Here is a 17,558-nt window from a genome sequence, read left to right as displayed (position 1 = left end):
TATGCTTGCTGAACAACGTTTGCCAGAAGTTCATGACAGATGAAAACGCATAAAGGTATTATTAAAAATTCCTTAAACTGTGGCTCACAGGATATCCTTTCATTCTCTTTTACTAGTGAAGAGATGGAATTGGAAAAGCTTTACAAACTTAACACATTTAAACATAGATAAATAAATCTAAATCTAGAAGTCTTTTCCAAGTATGTTGGCCAAGACTTATGGCTAGACCACTTCACTGAGGCATTTTGAAAGTGCAGTGATTGGTTTGACAAATGAACAGCTTCATCTGACTACCCAATAATTAGCTACTAAAAGAACATATATAACACAGGCTGAGAGATCAAATGCTCCAGCAAGAAGTTCTCAACACAAAGAGTTCAGTACCGTAGCACATTTGTCAACTTATGTAATGAATATCATTAAGAAGGTACTTACATTAGGTCTTAATCCTGCTGCCATTTCATAATATTTCTCAGCCTCTTCATTAAGACTGGCTTGTCTATCAGGATGGAAAAGAACAATATAGTTACACCTCATTTTTCTTGTGTTAAAATGAAACCATACCTAAAGAAGCATAGCTAAAAATGAAACATGGCAACTACTCCCTGGTGTTTAAAGATATTACCCCAACAAAAGCGCAAAATATGTAAATCTAGGAGTTATAATTCAAAATGTCCATTAGCCCAAATCCTCTTTGCTTACTTTATTTTCTTTTTAATTCTGCAATGATATTAGTAAATAATGGAAAAAAAAATACAGAAGGCTGAACACTCATCTCAGGCAAAAACAAAGACATACCAGTCTTTACCAGAAAATGTGTCTCATTTTTTGTTATCAGACATACTTAGTTTCTCACTTTGTTCCCTCCCAAAACCACTATAATTCCAGTAAAAAATGAAAAAAAGGCAGGGAACATAAAGTTTTCTAAAAATTAGGTTTCCATGATTGAGAGAATTAATTCAGAAAAGATTTCTGATTTCAACATTTACTTACATAATTCTGAGCAGGCATTTAAATGTAATATTAAATTAAATTTAAATTCTCATATTCCAAGAGAATAAGATGAGTTTCTGGGTACCTGAAGCAGTATTAGCTCAACACCTTTTCTTCTCCTTACTACTACTGTCAGCATCTATATGATCCTCATAGTTTAGTTTTTATTTCTTCTCCTGAGTTTTTAGTTTAATGGCTTCAAACAAAAATGCAGCATGTTGGCAAAGAAATCCAAATATGTTTTTGTCTCAATGGGCCTTTTTTATCACTTCTCCCAAAATCCTCTCTTATCCTTTTGTCTCCCTCTTCTTAATTTCTCCTTGACTATTCATTTTGGCCACTAATCCAATGAATATCAGATGATCACATACATGTCAAGGGAAAGATTACAAATCTGTAAGAACAACCAAGCAGGACTCTCAGGTGGGCTACTTATGTTCTGCTAAAGTTATTTGCTATCTTCCTATGAATCATAGTGTTAAGTCCTTTCATAGGAGACTTAGGACAGGAGATCTTCAGCATATTTGTGTTTGTTATGTGATTACAGCTGCATTTCTGTGACACAAAATGGAAACATTAGAAAACAAGGACAAGACTGTAGGGTTGGCAGTTTGATTTCTTTTTTCATCCTGTTCCTGCTTTTGTAAACAGTCACTAGTTCAAAAAGTATCAATCAACTGAGCACTTGTTTTATCTTGTTCATTACATGAGCCCTCACATGATTTGTTATCAGATTGTGTTCTAATTCTGTTTCTATCCACCCAGATTTTAAATGTTAGCCACATAATAAATGGACAGGCAATTAACCCCAAACAACATATTTTTACAGCTATTGGTCTTGGGAGGAGAAAGGGAGAAAGAATAATCCCTTTGAAGTTTCTCACGTAATTCCTGTGCAAGCTGAAGCCACTTCATGACTAACAGTTTGCTACATCGAACCTGGTTTATACCTGTTAACTGTTTTAAATTACTTTGCACATGTATCATTGACTCAGTGGTTGCAGTGGTTAGAAATGATTGAATGTCTAAAAATATTCATTCAACCTGCTTCTGAATCACTCCTGCTGGGCATCAGTAGCACTTGAAACGATTGCAAAAAAAAAAAAAAAACTCATACTTAGGAATTTCAGGATTTACAGCAAGGCACTGTAAAATGAAACATGTTACAGAGGGTTTGGTGGTTTTTTTTTTTTTTTTTTTTTTTTTGTTTTTTTTTTTTTTTTTTCCTGTTTGCACAGAACTGTCAGGACACAAATCACTTCTGAAGTGGTGAAATAACAATACAACAAACAAGGTGCTTTTCCCAGGAGGCAAATACAAATGCTACACTTCACCTCCAGAAGGATTTGCTGGCATGTGAGTGTGGAACACATTAAAATCTTGTCCCCCCTTTAGGGCTGTGGCAGGCTTGCTTTCCTGCCACATGTACCTCTTGGAACAAGGATCATTAATTGCCAAGTTGAAATCAGTTTGAATATATAGTTCTCTGTTAAAAACAGTTTATAGAAATGAATGCACAACACAGTAACCTGGTCAGAAAAACGCTAGTTCCATTTTTTGGACATTCAGCACCAGTTCCTTTAGCTAAGATGCTGCAGAATTCTGGTTCCTGTTTTCACTGCAAATCTAAGCTAGAAATTAATTATGTTAAGCCCTGAAGCAGCTTTCCCTTGAGAAAAATTAAAGGCACAGAGGTAGGAAATTGCAGTAACCCTATGCCACTGAGCAGTAAGGAGCTCTGGATCAATGTCAAATAATGGAAGGACACTATTAAAAGTAACATAACTCACAATAGAGTAAAATATTAGATAAAATGTTGATAAAAAAACAGAGAGGAAGGAAAGGGAGCAAAGAGAGGTTCAGAAGAGAGTATTTTTCATAGTTATGAATATTTCACATATATGTGAAATGTATATTTTAAATATATACGAAATACATATTTCATATATATTTTAACCTCTATCCTAAACTTTTTCATGAGAACTGCCCTTGAAAACATCTGATTTTTCCCACTAACAGCTAGCATCCAGTCTTAAGGGAAAAAATGTTTCCACTTTTTTATTCTCTCATATCTCTTAACCTGAGCTTCCAGACCAAACAATTCCCCATATCCAGCTGACTAACAGTGACACCTAAAAATGTGCTTGACGACACATCACTCTGAGATTCTCTAGACACCCAGCTATAATCAGTTTACATTCATTTTGATTTTTACACTGTTCACTGGAAAAAATACTGTTTTAAGAGAAAAACACCACCAACGCTGAGTGATTTGGATACATGTGAGTGAGAAAGGGTTAGTTTCAACATGCCTGCTGCTTGGTACAAGGCTTCAGACTGTTGATTTTTACAGTAAAATCATAGATGTCAGCATACCTACAAAGAAATTTTCCTCAGCAATTCCTATTTTAAAATGCTGAATGGCTTTCTTAATGCACATTTTTCTGTAACAACAAAATTGTCAGGTTTTATAATCAACTGCTCTTTTGCAATCAATGAACCATTCATCTACAGTTGCTCTTTTTTGTTTTAAAAAATCTATACAGACTATATACTTTGCCATAGATACTAATATATTTAAGTACATAGATAGTAAATAAAGGATTAATATAATCTGTTCAGACAGTAACATAGGGTTAAGTTGTGCCTATGATACTGTATCAGCAATTACACTCCATGTTTGGTTAGTGTATTCTGGACAGCCAAAATACTCTTGCAGAAAATCACTGAAAAATAAAGACCATGTAGTACTGCTGTAATCTAGACTTCTGTTTTCAACAGCCTAAAACCATCCCATAACTTCATGTCACATGAGATTTTCCCAGAACAACCCTCTCACAAAAGCCTGGAAAATGAATTTTTCCTACAAAATGTGTTTTTAAGCAAAGAGGTCTTTTTCCTAAATCTGTTTTCATGTGGAGGCAAGGTGAAATTCTTCTCCTGTTTCTAATTACTATGGCGGTGCCACCACACTGCCACCCTTAATTCTAGAAATGATCATTCCCTCGCCCACAGGAAGCCTTGCTCCTGGCAGCTCACCTGGTCTAGGACAGCAAAGTGAACCGTAGCCCTTGTTAACTCAGGGCTCAGGCACTGAAGCTGCAGCCACCAAACAGCATCGGGCACACACCTCACTGCTTGGCTGAGGGACTTCAAGCTCCTCTAAGCAAGAGCACGGCAAATACTACAAACATAAAACACATGACTAGATACTGCTTTAAGAACCACCCAAATGGCTGCATGACCCTTGAAGAAAGCTGTCTGGAAAACAAATTTGCTGAGAAAATGAATTTTACAGACAAGTGTTATGCAAGTTAAAAGTTACCAGACTGTTGCAAAGAAATTAATTGCATTCATCGCACATCTCACCCCTCTTACAGATGACTTGAATTGTCTTGCGTTGCATTAATGGGTTGCTATAGAAGCGACTTAGGAAAAAAAATTAATAACTACAAAATAGTTAGGAAAGGGGAGGTCTCTCAATAATGCAAACAGAACTAAGGAATTAATTTTTTTTACTTCAGATTCGGTCACAAAGAGAGGAAATCAGCAATGTTGGAATATCTGATTGGAAATCTTGTGACTGCTAAACTGAGAACAGGCTATCTATAAATACAGCTACTGCATCTGGATCCAATTAACAATTCTGTTGCAAATTTAAGAAAAAGAAATTTAACTTGCAGCACTCTAGTTCTACATTCTCAGAAGTAGGTAATTTTTATTTAGCTTGCATTTTAATTTTTTTTCTTCACCAAGTAGGGGGATTAAAAAAAAGGAAAATATTTTAGCACTAGACTAGAAAAATAAATTGCATTTTGAGAGAATAGTATGTTTATTTTCTATCCAAAACAGCTGTAAACCTAGAAATGTCTTCATATTCCTGAGTCTTGTGACACTCCTTAGGCTAATGGTGGAAACAGTAGTAGGAGAGGAGGGAAAGATGATTCCTTCCTAATTCAAAAATATATCACTGTGTAAAATATTTGGTCCGAAAAAGAAAATATCAGAATCTATACAAAAATCTAAGTTTCTGTTATTATCTTGCAGTCATTTTGGAAACCTTGCATCATCCACATTAATATCAATTTCTGTCTCCTATTCCACAACACGTCTTTAAAATTTATCCTGTGTCTCTCACAAGAGTATTTGATTTTCATGCTCTGTGAACTTCTATAATGTATTTTCTATCTCACAGCTGTGCAGTTCATTCAAAATTCTTACTCACTTACCAGTCAGTTTTTATAGCTCTCTAGGGTACCTAAAGAGCAGTTGGTCACCTACTTGAAATTATGTCAGCCTTTCATTTATGACTGTCTTTAGCATTCTGTTGCTAGTAGTGTCACTCTGTGCCAGTTGAAGTACTCCCTTCTTTCCATCCTCCTTTGTGTCTTGGTATCTGTTTTCCTCTTGGAATCACCTCAGCCCTCCATTGTTCTAAAGATCCTAAAAATCATCTGCTTCTGAAGAGCCAGACTCCTGGTGCATTTGTAGCTGCTCTGTTACAATGAATGAATATGCATTGCCCTTGTCCAACAAGTATCACAGAAGCAATATATTTGAATTAATTGCTAAATAAAGCAGTGAACAAGGACGGACAACAAAATCATAACCTATAGCAAAAAATCAGTCAGATGCTAACACACGGGGTTTTGAGCAAATACTTGTCAGCACTGAATTCAGCTTTGCCACCCTGACTCCCTCTAAATCCTACAGATCACTTTAGACTCTCAGAGTGTATTAGGAAGATATTATGATCTTCCACAAAGAGAGCTGAGTATTAAGTGAAAAATTAGATCTACTGGGTATCCCAAAGGAACACAAGGGATTCTAGCTAAACTAAAGCAGGCCTATTTTTTTAAGTGTTTCAGTTTACTGCATTTTCTTTGTTTTTGAAGGTTTTGGCTTTGCATTTACAGTAAAAATTGAGAATGCAGCTTAGAATCACTGAGCTCATTGCCTGTCAAGGCCTCCCAAGAACAATACGCTCCCAAACAGATCAAGTAGGGTAACCATGGCTGATGTATAGCACAGCAGCATAGCTATTACTTTGAAAGTGAAAAAATACTCATATCAAAATGTAAATATATGTGCTTCAAAGACCTTGAACACTGCACTCAGTGTTCACAGAGAAAGGAGGAGATTTATTAAACCTATTTCCAAAATAGTATTGATTTACACCACCACATTTTATAATACACACAATTATACCACTAAACCATCTTCTACAACATACTCACTAAAATCAGGAATCTGATCCCTCTGTACCTTTCTAAATTCAGCTGTCATGCCTAACTTGTCTTCTGTCTGTGAATTTGTAACATTAATCTAAATGTTTCAAATTACTGAATTCTGTCTTGAGAGATATTAGTCACAAAATAATCCTGGGGAAGGATCCTTAAAATAGCTCATACAACTCTGTCAGGTCAAACTGTTGTTTACCAATGAGCCCTTTGTCTTGGTTTCCTTTCTAATCTACAAGCAGTAAGTTATTTTTTAAAAATAATTTTTGATTCTACTGTCTCTACTGTAGTTTTTTCTTTTTCTTTCAGTTCTTATTAAAATGCTAAAATATAAAGGAGCCTAGTAAGATATCTTCAGCAGAGAAATTATCTCAAGAACTGTTTTGTGCTAATGAAGTGTATTTTCTATTGCCTTTTTCATGCATTTTCTATGCTTAGATACCATCTAAATGAAATCAAGTATCCTTATCGCTGTTAGGTGGACAATAGACAATAATTAGATAGTTATCCTCGAAATAAGCATGGAGGATACCTATTACAGTAATGTGAGTTTAATGATAATGTTAAACTCACAGACAGAAGCTTAATGTTACTGAATAACTAGGTCTGACAGCTTTAAAAGCTAAAATAGAAGTCCAAAGTTTTGATCTATTCAGACAGAGAATTAAATATAACACTAAATTTTAAATCATAGATTCTGAGAATTTCACTAAGTGCTCCTATGCATCTCAAAGTAATTATCAGCCTGGGACTATTTAGATTTCTAATTATCATAATGTTCCCTACTGATATTAACAGAAATTTTCAATATTCTTTATTTAAATCCAGATGAGAAATATGGTCTCCTCTTTTCAGTTGCTATGCAAACTAAAATTTTAAATTCAGGTGAAACGAAATCTTACAGAAGGTTCTTCACAAAAGAAACACTTGTTCTCATATGCAAAATGCATTACCTGCTTGTGAACAACAGAAGTTTCAAGGTAGGAAATTATGATATAATAAAGAGAATTTAAGAAATGTGAAGTGCTAAATGCTGCAACAATTTAATTCCATTTCCTTGTATCTTATTAGCAATAATATTGAATTATTCAAAAGAGTTGCTGGGCTTTAAAAAGAATCCTGGATAAGCAAAGGCTATAAAGATTTTTTTTCCTCCAAAAGAAGAGGAAAATCAAGTGAGGCAGATGTACAAGCACTAACCTGAGCATATGGGCTGCATTGAAAACAACATCAAATTCCGTATTATCAAGTTCAGCTGCTTTTTTTGCCATTTCAGCTGCTTCTATCAGGCGGGATTCTTCTAGAAGGAACTGACCTGCAATGGAGTGCGTGAACATGAGCCCACAGAAAATAACTTATGTAATACACTTCAGACAGTATAGTCAGGAAAAGGAAGCAAAGAAAAAAAAAACAAACAAAAAAACAACAACAACAAAAACCACAACCCAAACCCCAAACTAATAAACCAAGCAATAAACCTATGTCTCAGATTCAATGTTTAGTTATTTGTTGATGTGCTCTGTATTTCAATATTTTAAAATACAGTCAATGCAGAAAAATTGCAATAAATATGACAAGTAATAACAATGTTTTTGGAATGTATTTAGGAAAAGTGAGAATGATAGAGTAAAACTCAGACATCAAGAAACCATACTCCCAAACCCCAAGAAGCCTGACATTTGAGAACATACCTTTCTGCCTATACAATTACCATGATCTTTGCTTCCTCAAAACAAATTGAAATAAAACAGTAACTGCAAATTAAACACATTCCCAAAAAATAACCCAAAATTTGTTTTAGAAGCATATCCCAAAATCACATAAAATGATAATTTTTTGTATATATACATGATAACATTTTTTCAGCTTTCAAATTCTATTTTGTATTTGCTTTAAAACCATTATATATATACATATATTCTAATGGACTGGTATTTTATAATGTATTTCACTAACTCTAAAAGAATCACAACAGGTAGTTTTTTACAGGTTTCCTATATGATACTTACCTCTCACATTAAACAAAAATAGAAGATGACTAAAATCAAGTGACTTACTTTTTACTAGTGAAACCATTATTATCATTAAACCAAGTATAAAATGAAAAGAATGAATCATTTAGCATTAACCAAGCTTTAACTGAAGTACAGTAGTTTCAAAACAAAACATGTCACATACAGTAGAACTCTAAAAATGAGTTTTCCTTTGAAGAAGGTGAAAAATATTATTTGGAAGGTACTCAGCCTTATTTTTGCTTGCTTAACGCTTTTTCACACCTAACCTGTAAAATGTGTCATTTATTGCAACAATGTTTTTAAGGAATTCAACCACCTAGTCTCTGTGCATACATAACTTTATATTTGGAAAAACTATCTTAAAGCCTAGTGATTATACATTCCAGGATGACATCCTTCCCTTTTTGTCATACTTTGTCAAGTAAGGTCTCTCAACCAAAACTCTGCCATGCCACCACTAACCACAAGCCTCATCAGGAACAATATACCATGAGCAAATTATAGCCTGTCATGGTAAGGGATTTTCTCTTTTTTCTCTTCCCCTTTCCTCATTCATTCCCAGTTGCTCACATACTTGCTGTGTGCTTAGGTGAAAAATTCCCTTAAGCAGAGCTAGCAAGGTCTGTACAAACATCGTGAACTCAGTGATGCTTTGGTACAACAAAGACATTTGCAGAAGGAATCATTTCAATACAAAAAGTGATGAAAGACAGCTTTCTTAGCTTTTTGTTTTCTCTGTGGATACATTTCAGCTTGGGAGAGTTGGCAGATTATTTACTCAGTCTCCTATATCTTAATTATTCAGATCTGAAAAACTTGTAAAAACATTTTGGTACCTTCCTGCATTCACTGCATAAGGTTTGCTTGCTTTAGTTACATCCACACTCTAATGTGGACCACACTTTGATTCAGTACAATGCTTTGTGCTTATTGTGCCCAGAAACAGATGATTAACAAAAAAAGCCTTCCCACACATGAAAATACGTACATAAATAAATAAAAAGAGAGAAGAAAACATAGTTCGAGAACAATTTGCACCACAAGAAATTAATTTGTCTTCAGAATTATAAATCAGTGAGTGAACTGTCAATGGAAGTCTCTTAATGGAAGTCTCTTCTAAAGGAAAAAAAAATTCTGAAAAAAGCTAAACGTTTACTTTTTTTTTTTTAATCTTTTTATTTTTCTTTTGGGTACCACATTAGAGTATGCCTTATATCCAGCAGGACAAACTCATATCTGAAGCCGAAAATTCTCCAAGTAAATCTACCGAATAAAATAGTTTGTATCTATTTGGGCTGAATTCCTATTTTGTTTAAAAAGTAATCTTTGACATAAGCTTGACCAACTAGTATTCCAATTCTCTTCCAATGAATGAAGCAAAACAGTAGTCCTAATCTTTAAGCCCATGTTAAAGCAAACCAGTCATAAAATGTTAACAGTAAGGTACTTTTGCTAATGAAAGCCCTGGATTAGCAGAGCGAAACACTGGTAAGTGGATGTGCTACTGATACATTCAGCCAGAGGGGAGAACGAAGATATAAATAAAACATTCAGTTCTTCAAAAAGAAAGTTCTAGTACTGTACATCACCATACACAAGTCTCTTCCCTGTACTGGAGGTGGCAATAACTCACACTGAGTGGGTAAGTAGCAGATAATGCATATATGAAACCAACTGTATTATCCTCTATACGCAAGCCCCTACAGAACTCCAGTTTAGGGCCAGTTCTCTTCATAAATGACTTGGATGCAGGTCATAAAGGCATACAAAGTAAGTTTGCCAATAATACAAAACTGAGAGGAGCTGTCAACTCCTCTGAAGGCAAGTGCCAGATTCTGTACCTGGGATGGGGCAACCCTGGATGTACAAACAGATTGGGGAATGAGATGCTGGAAAACAGCACCATGGAAAGGGACCTGGGGGTCCTGATAGATGGCAAGTTGAACGTGAGTCAAAATACTGTGGCACTGAGAGCCAGTTGAGGGAGGTGATTTTCCCACTCTACTCTGCAGTGGTTTGATCTCACCTAGAATATTGTGCGCAGTTTTGGGCACCTTAACATAAGAAGGTTATGAAGCTATTAGAGAGCATCCAAAGGAGGGCTGCTGATCAAAGATTTCCTTAGTTGCATGGACTACAAATAAAAAATGCTGCAACTTTTTCAGTCTAGTGAAAAAGTCAATACCTGCGTGTACAGATGCATGGTGTGTTGTCCCCTGCCAGTATCCAAGCACTCATACAGGGTGAGGGGAGAAAACAGAAGAGCAAAACCAAGAAAATCTCTGCATCAAGATAAAGGCAGTTTAACATGGGGAAGAAAAAAAAAAAAAAAACAAACTGAAACAGCAAAGTGAAGGAAACTTCTCACCACTTCTCACAGGTAGAGTGATGTTCAGCCAGTTTCCAAACAAAGCCACCTCAGAAGCCAAAACCCTTCTTGTTTCTCTACCCCAGTTTTTATTGTTGAACACAATGTTATACGGACTGTTATATCTATCCCTTTGGCCAGCTCAGGTCAGCAGTCCAAGCTATGTTCCCTCCCAAAAAGAGAAAGCCTTGACACTGCTCAAACACTATTCAGCAGCAGCCAAAACATTGGTGTGTGTTATCAAGGCTGCTTTAGTCACAAATCCAAAACAAGGCATCATCCAGGCTGCTATGAAGTTAACACTATCACAGCCAGATCCAGTACAAGGTGGAAACTTTCAGTTAAAAATTGATTTGCCAAGTTCCCCTGAAAGGCAGACTTATTTTATTCACACATCTCAATTTAATTTAAAGCACCTAAGTAGAAAAATACCATTTTGAAAACATTAGCTGCCATTCCTTTTAATCTGATATACTAAATTCATACAGCAATGAGCTGGATTGGCAGTTTACTGCTGCGCTTTCTTCATTATAAAACAGACTTCTGAACCTTTCCTGTCAAATCCATAAAAAGGTTTTCCCAAGAGAAGAGCACTAGCAGGGTGTAATATTGGCAAGGTGTTGAAGGTGGATCAGAAGGTATGATCCACAAGCCCCTGCATCCAGGAACCACTTGTGTGGGTCTAAATTTATATGTAGGATTTTCTTCTCTGACAAGCAGCTGGCAAACGTCATGATTTATGAGATACTGCCCAACATCACATAGAGAGCTTACTTATTGCAGGTGTCATGATTCCAGCTCTTGCCAACAACATAAATTATGGTAGCCTGACTGTTTTTTGGAATCACAACAGCTTTTGAGAAAACAGCTCCAAATACCACATTTTCCTATCTAGAGGAAAGAATATTTTTCATTACTCTTCTAAACTGGAAGTGGGAAATCCACAGTCCAGGAAAAGATGTGACTTTCAGAAACACTGTTCTTTGCCTGGAATGTTACAACTTGAAATAATTTTTCCACCTTTCTTGCTAGACAGCACAGGGGTGAGAGTAAATATGTAGTCAAGAGTTGTTAAAGACCTTTGATAGCACAGAACTGGTTCAATATTTCACAATCCTCTTAGTCATTTTTCCCTAAACTATCTAAGAATCAGAAATAGCATTAAAGCTGCTGAAATCTGTACCAGCAGCCTTGTTCAAATTTACTTTTCATTGCAAACCATCAACAGTAGTTTTGAGTCTATATTTTACCAAGAACTTTTGGGCAATATATGCAATCTACTGAAAAGTGAGATATAAGTATGTATGTAATTTAATCAAGAACAAAAAATTTCCAGTTCCCAGCAATTGAAAAGAACAGTTTATTTTCATCTTTTATCAATTTTTAGAAAGTATTTATCCACATAAATGAAAGCCTACAGCTCTCTATCCTGTATAATTGTCTCCCTAAAACACTCATGAACATTTGTAAAGCATTTGCTAAGATATGCACCACCAACAATTTAAAAGCCATACATCTGAACTGGTAGTTCTGCTGCTTTATTGTAACAAGAAAGGTATTAATTGTAAAGATATTAATTGGTTGGGATATGTCTCTGTGTAAAAATCTTTCATGTTCAGAGCACAAAGGCATTAGTGTGTTCCTCTAGAATGGGCTTAACTATTCCTTGCAGGCACTGTGAGCCTTTATTTTACTAGATAAAAGTGCAATTTGCTTAATTTGCTAGAGAGAAGTGCAATTTGCACCAATCTTTTAGTTGAAATGTTCCCTCTTTTACTCACTGGCAAACACACAAAGGTACTCTGTCCCAGAACAGAGTAGATTTCTGAAATAGCTCATCTTACTGGTGTTGCTTTTGAAAAGAGCTATCTTGAATGTTCTCAGAATGCTGCTGGTTCTGCATTTACTCAGGTTGCTATAACAGACTTGTGGTGTGATATCTTTAGTAATCCAAGCAAAACTGAGTAAACTACCTTCTGAATAATAATGAAAAAAAACTTCCAATGCCATCCTAACAGGAATTTCTTTCTTCTAATATACATTTCTCACCAAGTCTTCTGCTTCTTATCCTCTTTAAAAGAGTTTTTTAGTTCCATAACATGAAAAGTGTCTCTATCAAGATTCAACTGTAAAATCTGTTTGCAATAAACTTCACTAGAAGCTCTTTCAGCACATTCAACATTGATGATTGGAAGCTGAATATCTGCTGGTGCTTTCAAAGCATTTCAAGTTTCAACAGAAATCAGAAGAGGGAGTGGATTCTGGCTGACTCAATGCATTGTACCTTGTGTGATGCAGATGATGTCTTGAGAGCAGAATTATATTCTCAGTGGCAGAACCATCACTGAAGTTACTATCAACTTCACCTCTGCTGTGGCAATGCAGAGCTAAAGAGCTGATGCAACCAGAGATTTCAAAATGGAAAATTTAAATTGCACTCAGTGGAAGAAATGAGGAGAGACCTTGCCTGCAAGTTGATTTCCAAAGTATTTCAGGTGATGAATCAATGTTTCAAGATGCAAAATCAACAGACATGACTTAATGTAACTGTTTCCTTTAGGAGTTTTAAAACAGATTCACTGGCTGTGAAGAAGCAGTTCCCGGAGCAAGGGAATGCTTGATTAAACATCCTGCTTTTCCAGACCTGTTTAGACAATTTCTTGCTGAACTTGGAAGATGTGATAGGAGAAACAAAGGCAACTTATATCACAATCACATAAATGGTAGCAGCATTTCAGTTTTTGCTGCTCCTTGTATCCCATTCCATCTTAATTGAAATGTGTACTCTTGGTTTCTTGCTGGAAGGACTCCTGGAGACCTTTTCCCCTTAATAAGTTCCCATAGAGAAAATTCTTCCATGCAAATAAAACATAATGAAACACTAAGCAAGTCAGTGGGTGCTCCAATATCATTATATGCACTGGCTTGGAAAAGACTTTTTTTTATTAGTCCTTTTCTTTGTCTGAAAAACTTATCTGTTGCAGTTGTGCAAAATATATCACTGGATGTCATTCAGAGCACGATCATAGACAAGAGAGAAAAAATTAACTAGCAAACCTTTGGGACTTGATGACTAAACCTGTGACCACATCTGGATCACTGGAAACTCTCACCAAACCACAAGATTAATGATGAAAATATACACTACAAAGGATCTCATTATTTACAAATACTGAGGAAGATCCTGAACTCTCTATCATTTCCCAGACACCTGATGATGTATAAGGTTTGGAAATGTAAAATTTGGCTGAAAAAGAACTATCCAGTTGCACTTTTGTAGCAGCTCCATGCTATCTCTACAAAAATCCCCATGAGATAGTACTCATAGGTCAAAATATACGACCATTAGCAAAGAAGCCCCGAGCATTGTTCATGCCACAAAACCTCCAGCCACAAAACCTCCAGCACGGTTCATGTTCATTTTTCAGTCCCTACAGAAATGCTACATTTTGGCAATATGGAAGAAGCACACAGACACATTTCTAACCCTGCCTCTGATCTGCACTATCTATATCACATCTCTTGAGCAGTCTAGTATATTGTGCTGATGAAGCAGAGTCAACCATGTATTAGAGATGTCAGAATGATTAGATTTAAGGCTAAACCCAAGGGAAGAGCCAGAAGCATGGAAATTCCACAGCATTTCAGGTCAGTGACCTAGCTTGTTTGGAAATACTCCACTGCATTCCACTTGAGTGATTGGTTCTAAAGGGAGTTTGGAAAAATAATTATTATAGTGGTCTGTAATAATCTTCTTTTAATGTTGTGTGATAACAGTAGCCTAGAGTAACAAAAATGACTTAAAATTGGTCGATTGTCCTGAACAGCTCAGTTTTTATCCTCAGTTTGGAACTAAGAAATATTGTTGGTTAGTAGTAGCTAAAGATTTTCCTAAAAGTTTGTAGAGAAAGTTCTGAGAGCAGAAAGGTCAGCAGCTTAATGAAATATTTCTACAAGACAGTTACATCTTCCTCCTTCAAGACTAGGAATCCTGTCTTCTTGGAATTAAATTCACTGATATTGCAGGAGCAGGTATATGCCATAGTCCAAAGCCAGGACCCTGATTTGATGGCACATGGTATGTTCAAGACAGAGAGAGCCTTTCCCCAAAGAGCGCACATGTTCTATGAACATGTATTATTTGAGTATCATAAACTAGTTTATAGTTTTCCTACAAAATCACTGTATACCAGTGTTGGGATTTTCCAAAGATTTAAAATGGCAAAGCCTCTGTCATCAGCAGAAAGGTTCACGAGTGCACATTGGGAAGTGACTTAGTGATGGACGTACTCTATCTGGTTCACTTTGACCCTACCTCATTAAGGGATTTAATTTCTCAATACAAAATCACCATGTAGCATCTGGGGTTCCCAAAGCAGCAGATCCATGCACTTTTATTTATCATTTGGTATATACTGCATTTAGCTAACCTGTCAGTCAGAAACAGGATAATCCATTCACTGGATTTATGGCTTGTGAAGTTTTATCCATTTCATTGACAAAAGTGAACACTGACCTACCTGTGGTCTAGCATGACATTTCTACCACCCACATAAAACTCTCCTAAAAAAATTAGTAATATTTCATGATTCATGGTTGATGTTCCTCTTATAAATACAACATTGGTACTCTATTTTTCATTAGTTCACTGCTTTCTTCATAGGAGCTTTTCCTTAAATATGTGGGGAAAATATATCATTTTTTCCTAGGCTGCTCTTCAGTCAATGAAGACAAAAAACACAAAACTCAAGCAATGAGAACAATGTGACTACACTGAAATATTATAGATGCAGCACAAAGAATCAGTTAGGTTGAAAAAGACCTTAATGATCATCGAGTCTAGCCTTTGACTGAACACCACCATGCTCATTAAATATAGTACTAAGTGTCATGACCAGTCCTTTCTTGAACATCTCCAGTGACGGTGACTCCACTACCTCCCGGGGCAGCCTGTTCCAATGCATAACTATCCTTTCAGTGAAGAAATTCTTCCTGATGTCCAACCTGAACCTCCTCTGGCTCAGCTTGAGGCCTCATTCTTTAATCTTGTCACTGGTTGCCTGGGAGAAGAGACCAACCCACACCTGCCTCCTTTCAGATATGTGGAGAGAGTGACTGGGTCTCCCCTGAGCCTCCTTTTCTCCAGGCTAAACAACCCCAGCAGCTCCCTCAGCCACTCCTCACAGGACTTATGCTCCAGACCCTTCCCCAGCCTTGTTGCCCTTCTCTGGGCATTCTCCAGCACCTCAGTGTCTTTCTTGCAGGCCCAGAACCAGACCCAGGACACAGGACTCAAGGTGTGGCCTCACCAGTGCCAAGTACAGGGACACAATCCCTGCCCAGGTTCTGCTGGCCACACTATTGCTGATCCAGGATGCCATCGGCCTTCTTGGCCACCTGGGCACATGCTGGCCCATGCTCAGCTGCTGATAACCAACACCCCCAGGTACTTTTCCTCTGCGCAGCTTTCCAGCCACTCTGCCCCCAGTCTGCAGTGCTGCAAGGGGTCATTGTGACTGAAGTCCAGGACCCAGCACTTCACCTTACTGAACCTCAATCTAAGCAGAAATATCTAAGAAAAAAAAAAAATCAAGTCACATCTGTAAATATATAAAAATTCTCACACTCACTAATACATGTAAGCCTAAGACAAAGACTGAAAAACATGATGCTTGAAAACTCATTGCTATCATATTTCAATCAAATATACTTTGATCCTTAAACCATAGCAATTACAACCCATTTTCAGGCTGTGACATAGGAGTAGTAAAGCAGCTATCTTTGGAAGTAAGACAGATACAAAGTGCTCATAAATTTAGGTGAAAATTTAGGCATCAAAAAGGGCTAAGAGCCCTTTGAAGAAACAGTGATTAGAAAGATTATGATGAAATTGAAAAACAATAAAAAAGGCAGTTAAGAAGCTAAACTTGCTTAAAAAGAAACAGATAATGAAAAAAATCTATAAAAGTAACTCCTAAATTATCACAAATTCAAAAGTGAAAGACAATGTAAAAACAAAAGTGTATTTGGGAATATGTTAGTCTGTTCTGAGTTCAATTAGGATATAGCTAATATACTTCAGTTTTATGTAATCTGAAAGTCTCTTTTTATTTTACATGTCTAACTGGGAATGCACTTAAATAGGCAGATGATCAGTGTGAACTGCCAAATTAAGTGAATGCATAATTAATATAATGAGATAATCCATTTTTTATAATGAAAAAGGAATCTTTAAACAATTTAGGCTTATTAGAAATAATGTATTATTCAAAGCAAACAATTTTAAAAGGAGGTGTCAATAGCTATTCATAAAACAGAGTTAATTTGAACATCCTGTTGGGTTCTAGACTTTTTGATTCCAATTAAGCCATTACAAATATAAGGGAGAAGGGACCTCTACACACATTTATCTTGAAATCTTACTCCTTCTTTGTCTCTTTGTTTTATTCCCCACTCCATTTTCATCATTTTGGAAAAAGGCCACTATATGCACATTAAGAAGCCTAGTGGCAAAACATATTTTTAGCAGACAAGTAAAACGAACTCTACTTTAGTGCTTTTTGAGGGGTTTGTTTGGTTTGGTTTTTTGTATTGTTTTTTGGGTTGTTTTTTTTGTATGGGTTTTTTTGTTTGTTTTGTTGCTGTTTGCTTGGTGGGGTTTTTTATGACTATTATTTTATTTTTGTTTTTAAACAGCAAATTATAAATAAGACACTTCTGGAGATAAACTCTACACAACAAATATCACTGTAGATTTATGGTGTTTTTCATTTAAGGAAAAGCTAGTACAGAAAGCTTCAACAATTTCAAACTCCTCAATTACACCGCATCCTACTTACTGAAGAATTTGTTTTGTTGTTTAAAAAAAAAAAAAAAACATAAGTATGTCACTGTTTGAAATGCACGTCATCTTTGTGCACTGACAGATTTCATACATAATCT

At 36.1% G+C, this 17,558-nt stretch overlaps 1 protein-coding gene across 4 annotated transcripts in view; it reads right to left on the bottom strand.

Moving 5' to 3' along the window:
* Positions 1 to 17,558, bottom strand: part of TMTC2 (transmembrane O-mannosyltransferase targeting cadherins 2) — a 230,874-nt gene that overhangs the window by 22,231 nt on the left and 191,085 nt on the right. For all 4 annotated transcript variants that reach the window (XM_068190320.1, XM_068190323.1, XM_068190321.1 and 1 more), the window contains 2 exons: positions 7,434 to 7,548; positions 436 to 499 (listed from right to left, as the gene is read on the bottom strand). In XM_068190320.1, the coding sequence (XP_068046421.1) occupies positions 436 to 499; positions 7,434 to 7,548 (179 nt within the window). The remainder of the gene's footprint in view (positions 1 to 435; positions 500 to 7,433; positions 7,549 to 17,558) is intronic.

The sequence above is a fragment of the Anomalospiza imberbis genome, chromosome 5 (assembly GCF_031753505.1).
Source record: "Anomalospiza imberbis isolate Cuckoo-Finch-1a 21T00152 chromosome 5, ASM3175350v1, whole genome shotgun sequence".
Taxonomy (NCBI): domain Eukaryota; kingdom Metazoa; phylum Chordata; class Aves; order Passeriformes; family Viduidae; genus Anomalospiza; species Anomalospiza imberbis.
This window is presented reverse-complemented; position numbering and strand designations above follow the sequence as displayed.